The sequence below is a fragment of the Bos javanicus genome, chromosome 6 (assembly GCF_032452875.1).
Source record: "Bos javanicus breed banteng chromosome 6, ARS-OSU_banteng_1.0, whole genome shotgun sequence".
In the NCBI taxonomy this organism is placed as follows: domain Eukaryota; kingdom Metazoa; phylum Chordata; class Mammalia; order Artiodactyla; family Bovidae; genus Bos; species Bos javanicus.
This window is the reverse complement of record NC_083873.1, coordinates 13,633,428-13,656,163: the sequence shown is the minus strand read 5'-3', so window position 1 is coordinate 13,656,163 and position 22,736 is coordinate 13,633,428. Positions and strand designations below refer to the sequence as shown.

General features: G+C 35.5%; 1 protein-coding gene across 5 annotated transcripts in view; it reads left to right on the top strand.

Moving 5' to 3' along the window:
* AP1AR (adaptor related protein complex 1 associated regulatory protein) overlaps positions 1-22,536 on the top strand; it is a 28,113-nt gene extending 5,577 nt beyond the window's left edge. The window contains exons 2-10 of one of the 5 annotated variants that reach the window (XM_061419381.1): positions 6,605-6,653; positions 8,184-8,210; positions 10,792-10,817; positions 13,416-13,512; positions 14,696-14,794; positions 16,880-16,938; positions 17,620-17,693; positions 18,796-18,924; positions 21,635-22,536. In XM_061419381.1, coding sequence (XP_061275365.1) covers positions 6,605-6,653; positions 8,184-8,210; positions 10,792-10,817; positions 13,416-13,512; positions 14,696-14,794; positions 16,880-16,938; positions 17,620-17,693; positions 18,796-18,924; positions 21,635-21,900 — 826 coding nt within the window. In that variant the 3' untranslated portion in view covers positions 21,901-22,536. Of the gene's footprint in view, positions 1-6,604; positions 8,211-10,791; positions 10,818-13,415; positions 13,513-14,695; positions 14,795-16,879; positions 16,939-17,619; positions 17,694-18,795; positions 18,925-21,634 lie in introns of those variants that run through there. The other 4 variants (XM_061419383.1, XM_061419382.1, XM_061419384.1 and 1 more) reach the window with 4 other exon arrangements.
* Positions 22,537-22,736: the final 200 nt, after the last annotated feature.

Below are 22,736 nucleotides of genomic sequence, written 5' to 3'. Positions count from 1 at the left end.
AAGGGCCAACTAATACACATTTTAGGCTTTGCAGGCCATAACACCTCTGTTGCAGCTATTCACCATTGCCATTTTAGCACAAAAGCAGCCGTAGACAATATGTAAATAAATGAAGGTGACTGTGTTCCATTAAAACTTTATTAACAGAAACAGGCATTGGGCCATACTTGGCCTGTAGACTGTGGTCTCTGCCTCCTGGTATACACGGTGGTATGGGCTGAGAGCTCTTCTGGGTCAGGGACTGTGTTTTATCTTTCTTCATTTTTAGTATCTCATGTTTGTCAAATGAATATTACTTGTGAACTTGTAAGATCTAGGAAACAGCATGTATTCTTCTTTTTTATTTTTCAAGCTATCCCCTAACTTTGGAAAAACATTACACAGTGAAACATATATCCCACCAGTTTTGTGTTGACTTTCTTTTTAGAGACCATATAGAGTACCAATGAGAATTTTTAAATATTTTACAATAATGTGTATTACTAAAATATAGTAATCAGTAGTCATTATTGAGAGATTCAGTTTGGTTTTCTGCATATTTGTCAGCTTTGAGAAATATATAAGCGTAAGACGTTTCTCTTGAAATTTCAGAAGTTAGGAAGGAAAACCATGGTAGCCTGAAATGAGTAAGAATTTCTTGGACATTCTGTATTGTACCTTGAGGACTCCCCAAGGCTCTGTTCTGAATCTCCCTCTGTTCTTCCTTAATATATTTGCCTTCCATAATATACTTTTCCTGGCTGATGGCAGGAAAGCACATGGTTTCACCTACTACCTACATACTAATGAGCTCAGTCATCTCAGTCTGAGCCCTGAGTATCTTAATTGCCTACTGAGTATTTCCCCTTGGGTATCAAACAAAACCTCAAATTCATTTTGTAAAGTTGAGCTCACCTTTCTTTCCTTCTCACAGTTCTTTACTCCTTTTTTTTCCCCATTTTGTTTAAAACCCCAAGTATTTTTACTACTTTGTGCCCTACTTTGTGAATGGCAAAACGATATACAATTACCAAAGCCATGAGTCTGAGAAGCATATTAAAGTCCTCCCTTTCACTCATCCTCCAAGTCCAAGTTGTCACATTTTGTAGATTATACCTTCTGAATGTCCCCTACCATTTTCTTCAGTGGTTTACCATACTTCCAGGATAAAGACTGAAATCTTCAGTGTAGCTTTCAAGACCTCACATTATCTATTCCTTGCCTTTTTTGTTTGTTTTTGCCTCATTTTGTCACACTCTTCCTTGAATCAATTTCTTCCCTATTTACTTAGATAAGTCCTACTTACTCATCTTTTAGTTGACATTTCAAGGATTATTTCTCATGGGAATCTTCCCAATCTGTTTCCCACACTCTGAGAATAAGTTCTCACCATAATGGAACCATCTTCCTTATCTTGTCAGCACTTCCTCAGACTATAGTTTTACCTGCAATAGTGTGCTTATTTGATTATTATTTTCTGCTCTCTGTGTAAAGGAACACGTTCATGCTTACTTTGCTTACCATTGACTACCCAACTCCAGGTTATATGCTTAGTATGTAGATGTTTAGTAAATACTTGTTGACAGAATTAATGTATACAGTCTTGATCTTTTCATTCCCCTTCGCTTTTGGTAGCTACTGCTGCTCCCTAAACATTTCTTTCCACTACTGGGGGCCTGGCTGATTCCTTCCTCTTCAGCTGATTTTTGATGCTCCTCTTGAGAACATAGCCCTTTCAGAGCATCACTTCACTTCACTTCAGTCGTTCAGTCATGTCCGACTCTTTGCGACCCCATGAATCACAGCACGCCAGGCCTCCCTGTCCATCAGCAACTCCCGGAGTTCACTCAGACTCACGTCCATCAAGTCGGTGATGCCATGCAGCCATCTCATCCTCTGTCGTCCCCTTCTTCTCCTACCCCCAATCCCTCCCAGCATCAGAGTCTTTTTCAATGAGTCAACTCTTGGCATGAGGTGGCCAAAGTACTGGAGTTTCAGCTTTAGCATCATTCCTTCCAAAGAAATCCCAGGGCTGATCTCCTTCAGAATGGACTGGTTGGATCTCCTTGCAGTCCAAGGGACTCTCAAGAGTCTTCTCCAACACCACAGTTAAAAAGCATCAATTCTTCGGTGCTCAGCTTTCTTCACAGTCCAACTCTCACATCCATATATGACCACTGGAAAAACCATAGCCTTGACTAGACGGACCTTTGTTGGCAAAGTAATGTCTCTGCTTTTTAATATGCTATCTAGTTTGGTCATAACTTTTCTTCCAAGGAGTAAGCGTCTTTTAATTTCATGGCTGCAGTCACCATCTGCAGTGATCTTGGAGCCCAAAAAATAAAGTCTGACGCTGTTTCCACTGTTTCCCCATCTATTTCCCATGAAGTGATGGGACCAGATGCCATGATCTTCGTTTTCCGAATGTTGAGCTTTAAGCCAACTTTTTCACTCTCCTCTTTCACTTTCCTCAAGAGGCTTTTTAGTTCCTCTTCACTTTCTGCCATAAGGGTGGTGTCATCTGCATATCTGAGGTTATTGATACTTCTGGCAATCTTGATTCCAGTCTAATGGGACAGACACACAGGTGAATTAACGACCACCATGCTAGTTCACCTATGTGTCTGTCCCATTAGACTGTAAATCTCCTGAATCGTGGGTCAATTTTTACTCATTTTTATGTTTTAAATATAAATACATAGCTATGTCTGTCATTCATCGAGGGAAGTAAGAATTAGAAGGTTCAAAATCATGGACACATTAAGCAGCAACAGTTTTTAAAAGAAGGTTGTTGACAATTTCAGATGCTGCTCATAGACTGCAGAAGATGAGTGAGAAAGAAATGAAAGACCTCTAAGGTCCCTTCTGGTTATTGGTTTCTTCTAAGTCAGGCTTCTCTTAAAGGACAGTGGCTTTTTTTTTTAATCCGTGTTTTCTGTCTTCAAAAGTTTAGCAGGAAGATTTGCCTCTTCTCTTCCAAGGAACACAAGAAGTTTTTTGAACATCCATTTTTCCTAAATTTGCCTTCATTAGCGAGAGACTTATTTAACAGTAAATATTATTACTTTATTATTACCACCTATGTTGATGCTGTTCCTACCTGGAAAATCTGTTGATGGATTATCCCTTGAGATTTGAATGGTTAAACCTGCATTGATGTATTTGATACTACTTGAAAAATAATTTGTCCATCGTCATCAATGTAATAGCTTTTGCCAGGGCTTCTATCTCTAACCTTTCCAATCCTCTGTCCAGAAAAGAGTCCTGGGGAGCTTTTAATTTTTAATAGACTGTGGAACAAATTTACCATGATTCTTCATTAATTATTTATAATGTCAAACAGAAGATGAAAGACTATTATTTTAACAGATATTATACAGTAGAATATGAAGAAAAGGAACTATAAGAATGTAGGATTTATGAGAATTTTTAAGTTATCTTTTACTTAAGTCACTTTGATATAAAAGAGTATTTGCCTGCTTTGCAAAATAACATGTAGAAGCATAAAGAACTATATTTTCATTCAGTTCTTGATGAGACTGATTTTGTCCTAAATAAATGATTGTCTTGATATCTGCCTTGATAACACTGATAAATAGATATACATACAAGAATCACCGTTTTTGTACCCCTTTACTTTCAGACTCTTACAAGTTCTTTTACTTGCCATGATCATTTGGAGTGGGATAGCCTATCTTTTCTACCTCTTTAATATCCTTTACATACTTGAGTCAACTTTCACATCTTTAGCAACAGTAGAATGGTTATACAGAAACTTAACATTACTTAGAGAAAGCTCTCAGGGACATGATGATTGTGTGTAAAGAAAGAAATGTGCAAGGATTGCTTTGGAGAGTTCTAGACTGTATTTAAAGGAGAAGGCGATGGCACCCCACTTCAGTACTCTTGCCTGGAAAATCCCATGGACGGAGGAGCCTGGTGGGCTGCAGTCAATGGGGTCGCTAAGAGTAGGACACGAATGAGCGACTTCACTTTCACTTTTCACTTTCATGCATTGGAGAAGGAAATGGCAACCCACTCCAGTGTCCTTGCCTGGAGAATCCCAGGGACGGGGGAGCCTGCAGGGCTGCTGTATGGGGTCGCACAGAGTTGGACACGACTGAAGCGACTCAGCAGCAGCAGCAGCAGACTGTATTTAAAAAGAGGGAACACAGATTTTTGTTTTAAATTATTGCTTTTGGAACCTGTTTCAGCAGCTCATTATTAGTGCACCTGAATATACATGCTCTTGAATACAATGGTGGATTGTTCCCCATTTTATTTGTCATCTTCCCCTTCCCTCCAGGGCTTATGACTAAATTCATGATGCACATGTGATGTGACTTTAACGAATTATTTCAGAGCTCAGCTTTATTTTATGCGATACTGTGATTCTAGAGGGCTTTTGCAGTTTTTTACACCACTTTGTCCTTTTTCCTTTTCCCCCTCTGGCATTTAAGTTTTGGGTCTTGGATTTACCACATTTCTTTTTTCTCTTGCACCTCCATTCCTGACGCTTGCTTCTTTTCTGTTACATTCCCACTGAGATTATGACACTTCTCATCATCTTGCATTTTCCATTCCATCTCCCTCACTAGATGATTTTTATCTTCTAAATATTTCTTTAATCTATTCATTTCTCTCAATGACACCACTCTAGTGCAAACTGTTTAGGCTCAAATTTTAATTGCATAATTATTCATACATCCCCTCTTTCTCTGTGCCTTTATCCCCACTCATTTCTCTATGATTCACATGGTTCCTGACACTTGCAGGAGCAAATTCTTATGAGGACCCACGTTTTCTCTTAACTTGAAGGAAAATGGTGTTTTAATTCCCCAAACGAAGAGAGTGATGATTGCTGAGGGAGAGCATATAGCACTTTAAACATAAATCATAATACCAGAACACCAGTGGTACTGGAAAACTCAACTCACTTCTGTTTTTATTTGAGAAATGGGAAAGATAGACGAATGGGAGCACTAGATGCCTGGAATATTAGGGTACTTTATTTACGTTGCATATGTTTCATGAATTATTATGATAATGTGATTATTATTATGGTAATAATATTATTATGATGATAATACCAAATGTTTTGGTTTTTACTGATGATCTCTTAATGGGCAATAAAACTGCTTTGCATCTGTTAGCAAATAAAGATTGTACAGGAAAAATTATTTTTTATTCTTGATGATAATAAACATTTAGTCATGGTAGTATACCATTCTCTTTTACTAAACCTGTCTGCCATCTCTGCACACATATACACATAATAAAAAGTATTCTGATCTGTCCTAACTCCTGGATTTTTCCATCTCCCAAAGGGGTGCTTTCTGTTACAGAATCCTGGCACGCCAGGAACCCACAGTGTGAGGTTTGGATCCCCATGGGAGGATGGCGGGTGTTCTCTGCCACCAGGTTAGGCAACAATAACAGGATCCACATTATAAGTGAAAGTTTTAAAATTTCAGGCACTTGCAGTAGTAAAGGACTTTGAGGGACTCTGACCTGTACCAACTTGTATACTGTAATAGTTAGAAGACATACAGTTAATGGAATGTGGTCGTATCTTTGGAGCAGGTATTACATAGGAGACACTTATTTGACTGCATGTGAGTTTCACTAGTAGAAGCAGAAAAAAATGATTAGAATGTTTAAATTTCAGCTTTATTCAGATATAATTGACATAATTGTAAGACATATAAAGTATGCATCATGGTGATTTGACATATGTATACATTGTGGGGAGAAATTAAAATTAAAGTCAATATTTGGCCCTAGTTGGAACAGTTAATTTAATGGATTATTTGGTTGATGTATATATGAAGTATATGGTTTTTTCATTTTCTTCCTCTAATTTTTGCAGGCATGGCTTTGTATAAACATATATGATCCCACCGGGGCTTTCCACATGGCACTGGTGGTAAAGAACCTGCCTGCCAGTGCAAGAGATGTAAGAGACATGGGTTCGATCCCTGGGTCAGGAAGATCCCCTGGAGGAGGGCCTGGCAACCCACTCCAGTATTCTTGGCTGGAGAATCCCATGAACAGAGGAGCCTGGTGGGCTACAGTCCATGGGGCCACAGAGAGACACGACTGGAGCAACTTGGCATGCATGCATGCATGTGATCCCACCATCTAGAGATAACCACTCAGCAAAACGGCATATATCTTTTTAGATTTTTGTTGTTTTGTGGAATCTTATATGTTTATACATTTTCTTTAACAAAATTGGGAACATGCTCTTATAGATTATTTAACACACCAGTGTTTTAACAAGATATTTTTCTTGATACAGTAAAAATAATGAGATAAAATTTTAAATTTAATTGTATTCTATGTAATAAATATATATAAATTAACTTACGATTACAAGTTTCGTAACTGTTAGGACCAATAGAAAATTATGAGTTGATTAAACACTTCAACTGCGTTTAAAAATCGGGACTATCTGTATTCTTTTGTAAGTTCGATGTTTCCTTTTTGTAAATATAAGATGCTGTATATTGGCGAATTTAAAGTTGCTTTTGAGGAAATAATTTTTATTATATTATAAACTACAGTAACTCAGTTTTAGCATTAATTGTAATTTTTAAAGTTGTTATTCTGTTTTTCTTCCCAGATCCAAGTATTTTAGAACATGCTCAAGAGGTGAGCACTTAACTATAGAGGTAAGTAGTGTTGTAAATCTGATTGGATAAAAGTACCTTGAGAAGGGCAAGAGGGACTTTTTTTTTTTTATTAAGGGGGAAGGATGTGGACCTAAATTTAGTATGGACTATTGATATTTCAGTATTATCCATGCTGGTGAAGAAGGAAAGAATTGGAGTGGTGGGGGAAGTGTAAATGGGGAAAATAAGTTTGCAGAAGACTAAGGTCCTGTTCTTCTAACAGAATTGCTTAAGAGAGAGTGTTTTTGTGTTTTGTTTTTGTCTTTTCTGCCCTGCACAACTGAGGTTGAGGGTACTCTTGTATCGGTTACAGTGGCTTAGTAGGCTATGAGTCTAGACATCATTGGCCTGTCCTAGTAGAGGTGTGACAGAATCAAAGCAGCAAGTTGATTTGAAGCAACTCTACAAAAAGAGTCACTGAGTTGATTATTCTTTGTTATGTAAAACATAATGACAGAATCCGCCATTTGCTCAGACCCTACTATGCCCCAGCCTTCACCATATAGTTTATCAGTGTCATTGCACATTCTTGCTACAATTCTGTGGAACAGGTGGATGTCACCTTGCTTTATGGGTGAGAATCAGAGGCTTAGACAGGAGAAGAAATTGGACTACATTACAACACTTATATGTGGCAGAACTTATACCCAATCTACAACTGCCTTTTATATAAAATAAAGAAACATGTGAACCAGGAATTAGGTTTGTTTGTTTGTTTTTAATAAATTACAAACTGGCACAAAATATAAGTTCAAAGTAATAATGCTAAACACTTTAAAGTCCTCACTTTAGATTCTTGTAGTTTATAAACATTTTGAATTCACTGTTTCCTGATCTTTAAACAACAAAAAAAATATTAACAGTTAAATATATTTTCTTTTCTTTCAAGTAGTCACATATCATATTATTTCTATTTAAAGTATAAATATTTTCATAATATAATTTAACATGATGACTTTCATTTGGTCTTTTGACATGATAGCATTCATCACATTATGATCAAAGTTTTTACATTTGTATCTCTAGAAAGACACTGTATTTAGAAATAGCAACTACCATCTTGATTTTCAGTGAATCATTATATGAATGAATAGATGAATAAATAAAAACATAAGAGAAATTCTTGAATATCTTTTAGTTCTATTTCTTGAGGGACTTACAATATTAAATAATTCTTTCTGAACTCAGGTGAATTAGGAAATTCTAGCAGTGTGGACTTAAAAGATCCATGAAATAGATAATTTACCTAGTTCAGATGAAAGTTTTGGTGTATAAGTTTCTGATTTATGTAGAAAATTGCTGTAATTTTCCATTTTCTTTTTAATAAAAGTCATAAATGATGTATTCTTGTCTTGGCTATCTTGTTTAATAAATCAAATGAAATGGTGTATAAAGAGATATATTACTTATATTTTATCTTATAAAATAAAGGTATATTATTTTTGAAATGAAAAAATAACTTAAAATTTTTTGTGAGACATGTACCTTACACAAATATTCATCCTAACACTTTCTTTCTTGTTGTTTCAGTTTGAGAATCTAGTAGAAAGTGATGAAGTAAGTATTTTCACAGTAGTAGATAATCCAATTTGTTCTCATAGAGCATCTCACTACTTCTGACAGTTATTTTTTAACATTTTCATTATGTTATCTTTTCTTTTAGAATTTTTAACATTTTAGTTCTTAGTTTTACTTTTTAGTCCCTTATTTCCTTCTCTTACTAATTTATATTAGCAAATTATTCAGAATTTTCTATGATGAAACATATGTAACACAGCCTATGTATTACATATGTATATACAGCCTCTGTAAAATATCACATATGTATATAATATATATAGTTTCATCTATCCTTTATATATGTGTTTATATATACATATATTTAAAACAGGTTTTTACAATATTCTGTAGAACTTGAGGAACTTTAAGAAAAGATATTTCTAACATTTTGCCACTAAGTAGGTTAAATTCCTCAATGATCCAGAGTAAACCATTCTTTGACCCATCAGATCAGATCAGATCAGTCGCTCAGTCGTGTCCAACTCTTTGCGACTCCATGAATCGCAGCACGCCAGGCCTCCCTGTCCATCACCAGCTCCATAGTTTTCACAAATTTCTGAGGGTAGAATTTATATATGTTTGTTTTACAATCACTTTCTGACTTTAGCCATTCTTTTTATCAGTCTTCTTTTTGTTTATTTTTACATTTCACCTCATCTAAAAATCAATTTTAAGATGTATACCAAGTACAGAAATGTTAAAATGGGAAAAAAAAGTACGTTTTAGAATTAGTGCAATGTGGTATATGTTTCTTAGGCACTGGTATAGTTATAGAGTTTTAGTTTGTGTGTTAATTTCCATCTTTACTAATTATATGAGTTTGTGCAAATTACTTAACCTTCCTTGAGCTTCTCACATCTCTAAAGTGAATGCATATAGAAGAGCATTGCGGGTTTTGTCTTTCTTTATCATTTTTGTTTTCTGAGGAAAGAGGAAAATATATTACATCAAATTTAAATTATTCTTTAGCCCAGCATTTCCCATAGTGTGTACACGATACTAGTCTCAGTATAAATTAGCATTTTAAAGGTTCTGAGAAGAACTCTTAAAGAAATTGCTAAAGAACTGTTAAAATTATTTCAACTTGTCCAATTTAGCATTTCCCAAATTAATTTGGGTATAAATCCATTTTTAAAATAGTAATACATATTTATTATCATCTGATAGAACATATTTGAGAAACTCTTTTAACCTTTTGTTTTCCCAGTAAAATTTCTCCCAAATAGTTTTAATGTTTCATAGAATCTAGTTTCTTTCCCTTTTCAAAAGTAACTTTAATTTTGTGTATTTTTTTAAACAAACACTTACCATGGTATTTTTAAAGTTTCTGACAAGTACTAAATGTAAGAGTTCTCTTAACCTTCAATACAATTCATCCTCACATTTTATTACATTTTTTTAAAAAAGAATGTGATTCCTTGTGTTTTCCTAAGGCACGTTTTGTTGGTTTGAGTTTGTCTGCTGACCAGTCTGTTCCTCTCTCGTGTCATAGTGTTTGGTTTAATTGAATGTCATGTCCTGCTTTGTAGTGCTTTTTCCTAAGTTGATGTGACCATTTGGAATTTTCTTTCTGCAGTTACTTAGTCATATATTTTAGTTGTGGGAAGTGAATAGCTCAGATATGTAAGAAATGCATAAATCCGTGGTAATTATGTTCTATAAAGTTGTCATGAATGCTCAATTAGTGAATACCAGAACACTACTCCTAGGGAAAATACAGCATTATCTTCCTGCAAGCTTCTGATCACCTTTTTATCAGCTGAACAATGTATAACCTTGTTTTGTGTTTCTGTTTGACATCTTATTTTTAATGTATACTATTGATTCATTAACTTTGAACTGACTATGCACAGCACTTAATAATTTATGCCTGAATGTAGCTTATCAAACACATATATTTTCTCCATAAACTATATCATAACTTCTCGTGTGATTAGGAACAATAGATAGCACTTTAGCACTATACATGGGGGTCATTTTAAACAGCAAAATCAGCAACCAAAAAAAGCACAAAAAAGTGGCACTGTGTAGGCTGCAAAGAGGGCACCCAGCAAGTGCTGACGCAGGGAGGCAGAGCGTCGCCTTCTGCTTGAGCGGGGCATGTGCACATCAGGCAGCTTGGATTGCTGCTGCTCTGGTCATGCTCATGAACAACCACAAGAGTGCAGCGAGTATTGGTTTTGATGTTACAAATAAATTTTAGCTCATTGGTGAATTTGCAGTTTTGGAATCTGCGAATAATGAAGATCAGTTGTGAACGATCAGAGCATAGAGAGTATCTGTCTAGTACCATCTTGAACCCAGAAGTTCATTTGATATATAGTAAATATTTGTTATTAAAAAATTGGGAAATGCTCAGCAATTGGTTGCTTTTTAATTAAGATAGATATTAAAGTAAATTCTGCCTTTGAGAAATAGTAAAATGTTAAAGCTTTTTATTGAAAAGAGTTTTAGTAATGAAATCTGTTAAAGATAGATAAGCAGAAAATATTTCGACTAAATAAAAATTTTATTGGCTTGCCTTAAATAGAATTCAGCTAGTAAAATTTGTGTAATTGTTTAATTAATTCTTGTACAGGGAGAAAGCCCAGGAAGCAGTCATAGGTAAGGCGTTTTGTTTTTTTTTTAAACAAACTACTTCTATGTAAACTATAATAAGCTTCTAAAAATCCAGGCTGTGTCATCTGCTTGCTTTGAGGCATTGAACAGTTTACATTTCAGGACCTTGGTTATTTCTTTCTATAAGATTGAGATAAATAATAACATTTCAAAAGATTGTTTTAAACATTAAAGATTTTAATGTGCTTAAGTGCTTTCTTATTGAACCTAAGTTTTTATGTATATTTTAGTTTAAAAAACTATATTAATATCGATAAGTACATTTCTTTGAATTTTTTTAAACTTTATACCCCTTTTCCTTCCTTAATGACATTCTGAAACTTGTTTTACTAATCATGTTTTTCACTTTGTATAAATAATACCTCAAAACACTAAAAAAAAAAAAAAAAAGCCCAGCAGAAGTTAGGGCTAGAGGAACAAATGTAGGAGGAGACATTACCTTATACAGCTCTGGTTAAAACCATGATAATTATCAAGACCTAAGGCCTGGCGTGCTGCGATTCACGGGGTTGCAAAGAGTTGGACATGACTGAGCAACTGAACTGAACTGAACTGACTGAAGGTTGGAGAAGATGAGCAGGTGGGGTGGTTGGATCATGGAGAGAGAACATTGGTTTAGCAGTTTCAGGATTGAATAGACAGACACTAGAAGAGGATTCAGAAGACAATCAAGGAGCAGTGGGCAAAAGCAATCAGGAGAGCATAGAAAGCCAGGAAGGAGGTAGAGACAGACTGACAGACAGATGGAGGGGAGGGAATGGCCAGCATTGCCACAGGACATGGAAGTAATAGTATAAGGACTTAAAACTATCTATTATATTTGGCAACATAGAAGCCATTGATTACCTAGTAATGAAAGCAGACTGCCATTTTTTGATGAGAGAATGGGAAGTAAGAACATAGAAGGTAAGAGAAACACAGTAGTTAAGAGCAAGGAGCTAGACTACTTGGGTTCAGATTCTGGCTTTGCCATGAACTATATGACTTACTTTGACATAATCTGTCTTTGTCTCATTTCCCTTATCTTACCTACCTTATAGGGTTGTTGCAAGAGTTAACATTAGTATATGTAAAGCACATAAAAGAGAACCTGACATATAGTAACTGCCAGATGTGTTATCAATCAAACTTAATTTCAGACGTTTTGGCTGAAATGGGAAAGAGAGGGAGCAGTAGTTAGAGATAGGTATGTGAGTGAGTGAAAGTCGCTCGGTCGTGTCCGACTCTTTGCGACCCCATGGACTGTAGCCTACCAGGCCCCTCCCTCCATGGGATTCTCCAGGCAAGAATACTGGAGTGGGTTGCCATTTCCTTCTCCAGGGGATCTTCCCGACCCAGGGATCGAACCCAGGTCTCCCACATTCCAGGCAGACGCTTTAACCTCTGAGCCACCAGGGAAGCCAGAGATAGGTATAGATCAATTGAAAGTTTTTCCTTCTTTCTTCTTTCCTTTCTTCCCGTCTTCACAAGGAAGAGAGGTGAAAACAGATAGGAAGAGTAGACTTAAGAAGAGAAGTGCTAATTGATGGTGCAGCACCCCACAGAATTCTCTGGAGTGGGGCTGGGATAGGAGTAGCACCAGTGACGAATGAATCAAGTATAAGCAGGATGGGTGACCCTGAACAAACTAAGAATGCGACTTGTGTAGAGGAAAGAGAGGAGAGAAGGGAGGATAGACCGAGGTAAGAGGAGCACTGGCAAGAAATTGAGGGATTTGATGGTTGGAGACATGTTTCCTCATGTCTCATAGTGGGGTGCAATTGACTTCTAAGAGAAGAGTTTTCATGAGGAACTTAAAGAGCGTGTATGTGAAGATTTTGAAGTAATTAGAATAGTATATGCGAGGAAGTTGGCCTCGTATAAGTAAAGGGTTATTGCTGGGGGCAGAGGCCCAGGTGTATGTTTGATTTTTTCTAGCAGCTCTCGGCAGGAAGAGCTAATCTTGGAAATGATCTAGAGTCAGAGAATGAGTAATCTGGGTGAATAAGGCACAAAGAAGGTTATGCAAGAAGGTGAATGTGTGGGTAAGAAAGTACTTCAGATTTGCCATGGGATCCATGTTGGTTGTAAGTGAAGTGAAGCCAGAAGATGATCAGGATAGATAAACAAGAGACAAAAGGGAAGGATCAAGGGCCTGAGGTGGCCAGGGGGATTGAGCAGGATAAATAGGAGGGCAGTGGGTAAGAGAGTTAAGAATTCCAGAATGACATGAGGGCTGATATCAAGAGTATAGTATACTGAGGTTTGTATTTTATGATGCACATCTTGGGATATGGTCAAAAAGAACTAGAGCCAAAGTAAAGGCACATGGAGTCCACGTTTCTTTAAAGTTGATTGTAGTGCTAAAAAATACTCTTGATAGTATGTCATCTTCAACTTACGTACCAAATTAGTACATTAAAAAAAGTATTAGAATGTATGATTTCTTTTTTTTTACTCTTAAGAGTTGAAATCAGCATTGAATTGCTTTAACACATTTTGACAGTAAAATTTCAGAATTTCACTGATTTTGTGAGTGTTTTATTTAAACTTGAACACATCAGCACTTTTTTTTTTTTACTTTCTTTCTCTTTTTCTGTGTAGGCCTCTTACTGAGGAAGAAATTGTTGACCTGAGAGAGAAGCATTATGATTCCATTGTTGAAAAACAGAAAGATCTTGATATGAAAATCCAAAAAGAGGTAATTAGTCTTATGTTGCTTAATATATTTTATCATGTCTCTGTTTATAGGAGAAAGGTGTTATTAAATAATATATTGCATATGAATAGTCATTGGACCTAAATTTAGATATACGCAGATGAAAATTATTTAAAAGTTAAAAATTATTCCAACCTATAATAATTTGGCTCAGTTTGGTTTATCAGCAATCATATGCTGCCAGTAAGTGAAGAGAATACATCCTTCTGAAAATGATCTTCTGAACTCACAATTAGGCCCTGTGGTAAAATACCTGAACCTTCGTGTTTAAAACTAACATTAAACAATGATTGTGTTTCACAATAAATGGTTCATTTTTTAAAATCTTTCTGTTAGTCTTGGACTTAATTACTCTTAATAAGTGAACCAAGTACTTCTAACAATCATAAATGTTCTATTTTAGTATATTTACAGAAATGGCCTATAATTAGTTTTGCTATTCATTAAACTAAATGGAATTAGTCATATTCCATTATACATTTAAAAGTAGTCTGTTTAGTACCTGTTTAATACTAAATTATTTGCAATTAATGATTTCAACAGCATTAAGCTACACAATAGATGCTAATATTAGGCTAAAGAAAAATATTGTGTTGGAATTTGATTTTTAAATTTGATTTGACTTGCAACAGATTATCACTAAAGCAGTTTGTATGCTACTATGAATGGCAGGAACTTAAATTTGGAATTAATTTTTTAATGATAGTAATAAAATTCAGGACACATGTATCAATATGACATGAACTTTGTGAAAGCTTACTTCACTTTGGTAGACAATGATATGATTGACCTTAGTTTTGAAGACCTTGAACTAACAAGGGCCCAAACAATAAACTAAGTAGGGTGATAGGCATTGGAATGATGGTTGAGAATGAAGATCACCGCATATTCTAAAGAAAGAAACAGTCTTGTATTTATGCAAACAAGATGCTCTACTTTATAACTCAACTTCTAAGAATTCTGTAATATGTTTGATACTATTTGAAATACTTTGTAAAAAGAGAAATTGAAATAGATCACAAAAATTTCAATTCTATTATGCTTTGTAGAGCTCAATTCTTTTTTTAATAATTTCTTTTTATTTTATAAATAGAAACATTTTATTTTTAGAGCAGTTAGACAGGTTCTGATTTTCGTTAATCCTTATTGTTTTGTTCATGTACAGTTAGCCTTACAAGAAGAGAAGTTAAGACTAGAAGAAGAAGCTTTATACGCTGCACAGCGTGAAGCAGCCAGGGCAGCAAAGCAGCGAAAGCTCTTGGAGGTGAGGGGAAGAGACCCCAGCATATACTTAGGGCCGCTTTTCTCCTGATTTTCTCTGACAGATCTTAGTCGGGACGTTTTTCCCCCTAGAATCAAGGGCTTCTTGTTAACAATGAATGTATTTATTCCTACACTCTTAGGGATTTTAAAGGCAAATTAGTGGGTCTTTAACAGCTAGAAATAGCATCAAATTTTATACTTGACATTGACTATTGTTTGGCTTTAAATTAGGAGAAGCTAATTCTTGTTAGGGTTTCCCAGGTGGCTCCATGGTAAAGAATCCACCTGCCAGTATAGGAGACACAGGTTCAATCCCTGGGTTGGGAAGATCCCCTGGAGAAAGAAATGACAACCCACTCCAGTATTCTTGCCTGGGAAATCCTATGGATAGAGGAGCCTGGCGGGCTACAGTCCAAGGGGTTGCAGAAGGTTGGACACCACTTAATGACTGAACAATACCAATTCTTCTTTATCCCAAAGAAGAAATTTACTTTTCCAAAATTCAGTATTCTTTTGGAAAAACAAATATACTCTTCAATGAAACACTGCAAAACTGACCTTTATATACAATTTCTGCAGCATTTTTAAGTTTATTCTTGTGAATTTTTTCCCCCCACCAATTTCTTGAACTGTTAAGAGTTTCTCATGCTTCCTAAAATTGGAGTAAGCTAAGTGATTTCACCACATAGGAATACTATATTTCTCATCTTTGTACTTTTGTCTTTGGGAAATTGACAATTTGGGTCTTGGGAAACCTTTGGCATATCATCAGAGAAAACAACAGTTTTATCATAATTTACCATGTGGTATTCAAATATGGCATTCTCATAATGCCAGACAAGCTTCATACCAGACATTTATGGAGCCCTGGCAGGAACTGTTTGGATTAGTTTACATGTTTTACCTTATTTAGTCCTCACAACAATCCTGGGAGAAAGATAGTGTTTTTAATCCCCATTCCACAGGTGATGAGACCAAGGAACAGAGATATTGAACAACTTAAGATCCTACAGCTAATAAATGGCAGAGCCAGTGTTCAAGCATCGCTCAGCCAGTTTTCTGCTCAGTGTCTTGTGCCGTCTTTGGCCCACATGAACTCTGCTGCGGTGTCAACTGAAGTGCAGAACAAGGATTATGTCACATAATAACTATTGTAACTTAGAGAAACTAAAAAGCCATGTATCATGTTTCTGTGTGACAAGTGCTCTCTCTCTTTCTCCTGTTTTCGGTGTTTTAACAGTTTAATCAGATTATATGAGGGAGTTTTATTTTGTTTAGTAAGTTCTAAGTAATGGAAAAGTTTTAAAATTAACTACCTTTTACTAAGAAAGTAAATTTTTTTCTGATTCTAATTTAACCATCTCTTTCTACTATAATTCTCTGCTGCTTGCTTTTAAAGACTAAAAAGGATTCCATATGCAGAATCTATTTGAGTTCTTGAGTTTTTTCTTCTTGAATAAGTAGATATGGGAACACATGCAGTCTGTACAGCATACACTGACACAGAGGATACACATTATGCAAATTCATTTGGTTTTCACAATAGCCCTGTGAATTTGCTAGGGCAGTGCTATAGCCATCTGTAATTTACAGACGAAGAAACAGAAAATATAGGACATGCCAGGGACACATGACTAATAACTGTCAGAGCCACAACTCCTGACAGGTTTTCTAAATCCTTTGTTTTTATTTCTGAGTAAACTCAGCCAGATCTTTTAGTTCTTTTATTGCTACTTATTTCACCCAGAATAGGACTTCTTATACTGTTTTAACTATTACTTTCTTCCTCCTCACCTTTCCAGTTATTAGAAGTTCTTAGGTGCAATAAGGAAGTTACCAATATATATCTTTAAAGTTATTTTTAATAGCCCTATGAATATTCTGACCATGTAAGGACTATACACTGAAAAATTAAGAGAAATTCTACCCTTAAATAAGATGATATAGAAGTGAACGATGATGAATTTAAGGAAAAAGACTTCAATAGAGTAACTGTTTAAGTTTTAAAGTTTTGGCACTTCATGAATAGTTTTAGAAAATATAATTTTACAGTAGAGTGATCTTGTGTCGCATTATGTTTCCAAAGCAAGAAAGGCAGAGAGTTGTGCAGCGATGCCGTGCTTCCAACAATGGAGAATATCAAAGGTAAATAATGAAACATACTTCTTCCCTTTGTGGTAGGAAATATTATTTCTAAAGAGAAAGCATTTCATCTCTGGATGTTTATATACATGTTCGTGTGTACGTGCTCCATAAAAAGAACAGTTGTTTCTCGAAGATACTGTCTTGTAAATTACTGAGAACATTTGTTTCTTTATATTGGAAAATCATCATCATTTATTTTAAATTGACTTTATTGCATTCTTAAGAGTGATTACATCTTTCGTATAGAATATGATGCAATAGCACATTGAAATACCTTTGGATAAATTGTTTATGCCTTTCTTGTTTTTGTTTTCCTTAGCTCTTTTCTTAAAGTTTATGTGTGATCATTTTTTAGAAGATGTAATTTCAGTGTCACATTTCCAGGAGTGTTTCCTGCTCATCCAAAGAACCTCGTTCATGCTTCAGTAATGAAAATTATAGTTAGACTTATGGCTGAGCTTTGGATTTGACTTCAACACTAACCAAAATCTAACCAATATTATTTTCAGTTTATTGCTAGCGCTAAGAAAAGACCTGTTTTGACTAGGGTATTCTGATTGTAAGTAATTATGAATTTGTGTGGGATATACCTTTTCTAATCAAAATGACATCATTTAACTTTAGCCTGCATTATGTTGTATTGACTATGAATATATTTTTAAAAATTCACTTTTATTACAGTCCAGGACCAGAAGATGACTTTGAATCTTGTTTGAGAAATATAAAGTCACAGTATGAAGTTTTTCGAAGTAGTAGTAAGTCTTTTAAAATATGTGGGGACATTTTAAAGTTACTTTATGCCACTTTAAACAGATAATTGAAGATCCTGACTCTGTTTTTCTCCAACTTCCTGCCCTTCAATTTGTGTTGCCCAAATAACTAGCTCTTAAATATACAGTTTTATTTTTAGTTTTTTAAAGGAGTTGGAGAAACAGAAACAAGCTCAGAGCTATAGAGAACAGATTTATGGTTGCCAAGGGGGAGGAGGGGTGGAGGAGAGATGGGGTGGGTGCTTGGGACTAGCAGATTCAAACTATTATACACAGAATGTGGAAACAGCAAGGCCCTCCTGTATGCACAGTGAATTATATTCTATGTCTTATAATAAACCATAGTAGAAAAGAATATGAATATATATATATATATATAAAACTCACTTTGCTTTACAGCAGAAATTAACATGACCTTATAAATCAACTATACTTCAATAAAATAAATTTTAAAATAAAAGGAGTTGGAGTAAAGAAAAATCTCAGGCTATTTTTATAGTTACGTATAGGGAGTCTCGGAGAAGGCAATGGCAACCCACTCCAGTACTCTTACCTGGAAAATCCCATGGACGGAGGAGCCTGGTGGGCTGCAGTCCATGGGGTCGCTAAGAGTCGGACACGACTGAGCGACTTCACTTTCATTTTTCACTTTCATGCATTGGAGGAGGAAATGGCAACCCACTCCAGTGTTCTTGCCTGGAGAATCCCAGGGACAGGGGAGCCTGGTGGGCTGCCGTCTCGGGTTGCACAGAGTCAGACATGACCGAAGCGACTTAGCAGCAGCAGCGTAGGGAGTCTGGCCCTCCTTTTTCCATTGAGTTCATCATATTTGAAAAATTTGTAATTCATTTAAATTTGTGTATTTACTGTGCTAGATGACAAAAAAAAAAAAAAGTAAAAAGAAAGCGGGGGAAACCATTTATACTATTTCTAACAGAAGCTTACCAATGTAGTGATTTCAGTAATTGTTTCTTACGATGTTAAACGAAGTAGTATTATTTGAAGAGAGATCATTATTGCAAAATAAATGGTTGTAGTAAAGGAGTATTGTGTCACTGCATCTAATTGGATTTGGTGTATATTCTAGGGCTCTCATCAGATGCCACAGTTTTGACACCAAATACAGAAAGCAGTTGTGATTTAATGACCAAAACTAAATCAACTAGTGGAAATGATGACAGCACATCTTTAGATCTAGAATGGGAAGATGAAGAAGGTATTTGAAAATTTTTATTTAATTTGTGTTAATTTATAGAAATCTGCTTTGTCTTTTACTTTCCTTAAACTGAAATGAATGTAAGGTCTTTAAAATTTCTTAGACTCTTATTGTATTAGTGATTATCATTTGTTGGTGAACTGTTTAGAAAGTTGCTTAATTCTTAATGTTTCTTGAGATTTAGAAAGAAAATGTTATTTTTCATTTTAAGATTTTTGTAATGCAGCCGCTTAACTCAGTAGGAATCACTGCCCCATTGTGAGCAACTGAATTAACTTTTTCTTCATAATGATGTGTGCTGCAGTCCATGGGGTCGCAAAGAGCTGGACACGACGGAGTGACTAAACTGAAATAAATACACAGTTCGTTAGGTTTTTGGTAGTACAAAAGCCATAACACAGACGTGAATTAGAATTTTACTGGTATGTCTTTCTAGCTGTAGTACTTAAGATAGATTTCTTAATCTCTCTAAGCTGTAGTTCATCATAAAAAGGGAATTATAAAGCTGCTTTAAAGAATGATTATTCACTTATATACTGAGGGTCTAAAAAAGCTTGGCATATAATAGGCATCTATAGGTATTTGAAGAAATGAAAACATGAATGTTGTGAGGATTAAATGAAATTTATGTAAAACCTCCAGCACATAGTGTGACACATAGCAAGTACTCAAAATTGTAGCTAAAATATAGATTTTTTTTAAAGCTTTTTCACTGAATAAGGCCCAAGCCTCTATTTTTAAGAAATATATTAGTCGCTCAGTCATGTCTGACTCTGCGACCCCATGGACTGTAGCCCTCCAGGCTCCTCTGTCCATGAGATTCTCCAGGCAAGAATACTGGAGTGGATTGCCATTTCCTTCTCCAATTTTAAGAAATAGGTAATCCAAAAAGGAAGAACCAATTGCAAAATATAGGACTTTAAGAAAAATCATAAACATTAAATATTTCATAGAATTTTGAGATGGAGTAGACCTTAGATATCCTTTAGACAAGCCATTTAGTTTTATCAATAGAGAAACTGAATAACTTTAGCAAAGATTGCATTAAGTCTTCTTCTCAACTAAACACCATTTCTCCAGCCCTATATTTTTCTTATTATTTAGATCCCAATTAGAAAATTTTAAACTTAATTTTATTTTAACAACTTGTTCAATTTGATCTAAAGACTTTTCAGGTCTTTTAATTGCTGATTCTGTCATCCTCGCTGTATGCTAATTAAATTTTTAGATAACATGACTTTCAAGGTTATTTATTATTCAAGTCATTATAATAGAATTATTAAACTAGACTTCATAGAGGACAGAACTCACTAGAAACCTTATGATGTACAATTCAGCTTCCGTTAGACATAGTATTATTCAATTAAAGACAAATCCTCAAAATTATATTAGTTCCCAGCTCCCATTTTTATCATGTCTACAAAGATGATGTAGTTTGCTAGGTTGAGTCTCTGATTTGGGGGGAGTCGTAACAGTGATAGATTAAATATATTTTTAATTATTGTAGGATTCGATTCTTTAAGCTCGGAAAACAAAATTGCTGAACATGTCTAGGGAGTATTCTCTTACGCTCTTGTCCTTGATTTTAATTCTGTTCCCAGTGTGGATCCTACACACGCAGATCAAGGCTCTTTTCTGTCCTCCCTCTCTTTGTTCTGCCAAAATGATGTTTTTTTCTTCCAAGATTTTTGCTACTTTCACTTTACTGACCAGTTTCTTTCTGTTCAGAATTAGATCTGGAACAGTTTCCGCTAGAAATCTCTGTTTTGTTATGCTAGAGTCAGAATAGCAAAAGAGCACAGACTTTGAAGCCCAAGCGAATGGAGTCACATTCTTGCCCCACCGCCCCTGCAGCTGTGTGACCACGGGTGAATCACTGTCCTTCTCCTGCCCTGCTTCCCTCAGCTTCAGAATGGGGTGTAGTGACCGTGCTGTGTGTGTCTTCATAGAGTGGCTGAGGACCAGATCAGCTTCTATGTGTCATTTGCAAACAGTGTTAACTGGAACCTAGTAAGTTCTAGAAATGTGTACATTGTTATCATTATCATTAGAGTTATTATAACTCTGGGAAATGAAATTGTCATCTAGGTAGGAAAGAAGTTTGGCCCACACACTAACTTGGCCATATAAGACTAATAGCAATTGAAATCCTCCATCCATTCTGCTTTACTTACAGTTTTTCAGAAGTTTCATCTTATCAGTGTTACATCGAAACCATCCTTTGTTGAGTGCTAATGTTCACTATAGGATTAGACTTTAACATTTCCCTTAAAAAGTCTTCCATAGGATTGATTATTTTTGAGAACTTGATTTAATTTTTAGGACATTTTTATTTTTGGCTGCACTGGGTCTTTACTCAAGATGCAGCTACTCTGTGGCAGTGCACCAGCTTCTCATCGTAGTGGCTTCTCCTGTTGCAGGGCACGGGCTCTCGGCACGCAGGCTTCAGTAGTTGTGGCTCACGGGCTTAACTGCCCCGTGCCATGTGGGATCTTCTGGACCAAGGATTAAACCCGTGTCCCTTGCATTGGCAGGCAGATTCTTGGTTAAGAAGAATCTTAACCAAGGAAGATTGGACTTACTGGACCACCAGGGAAGTCCAGGATTGGTTTTTTTAAGTTAATTCACACGTCAAGCCTGATAGTTTCAGTCTTTTAATAAAGTTTTTAAATCTTCACTAAGATTTCTAATAACTCTGCCCATATAATAGGAATGAATCGAATGCTTCCAATGAGAGAACGTTCCAAAACAGAGGAAGACATTCTCCGGGCAGCACTTAAGTATAGCTGCAAGAAGACTGGAAGTAATCCTACATCAGCCTCTGATGATTCCAATGGGCTGGAGTGGGAGAATGATTTTGTTAGTGCCGAAATGGATGATAATGGCAATTCCGAGTATTGTGGATTTGTAAATCCTGTATTAGAACTGTCCGATTCTGGTCTAAAGCAATATGATTCAGATCAACAAAAACGATAGGAAAAAATTGTGTGATCTTGTTTATCAGTTATGACCAAATGTTACAAACCAACTAGAATGTATAAATGGTTGTGCTGAGCCTTTTTGTGAGGGGAGGTAAGAAATTGTTTTGTAAATGCTTTTTAGAAAGGAATAGGAATGATAGGCTGTATCTGAACTGCTTCAGAATTAAGTGCAATTTCATCATCTGCCTTCTGCTTTTCAAAAACAATTGAATGGTTCTGTCATGCTACTAATGAAATTTATTTAACTCTTTAGCAATCCTGTTTACTATTTGTTGCTTTTCACTTTTTAAAATAGTTTTGTTGATTTTACTTCAAATGCTTCCTTAATCCTGTTTCAGTAGCTAACTGTGAAAATATTAAGGCATTTTGTGTTAATTCTCAGCAGACATGAAGGGAGCATGAAGAGGGACTGCCAGATTCAGACAGATTAGTGTTCCCTTTTCCAGCATTATTTATTCCTATGACTTACTTAAATTATGTCATCTAATAGTAAGCACAATTAATTTGAGTAGATGACCCTAAAGAAAGCCTGAAATATCAGTTTCTTCCTACACTTACTGCATATCCTAGTATACCAATGTTCATTCAGTCTGAACAAAGGATATGATACATTAAAATAATCTTTCAGAATTTGGACACTTGAAGTTACTATCAAAAGATATTTAAGAAAATACATATACTTAGGTTTTTCACTTCCTTTTCTGTGCCACTATAAATGAATGTTGCGTTTAGTCAATTGATACATTAAATTTCTAGCTGTCATTTTTTAAAATTCTGTATTTCCAGTGAATGGTCTTGAAAGATTTTACATGGAACATATTCTCTGTGCAT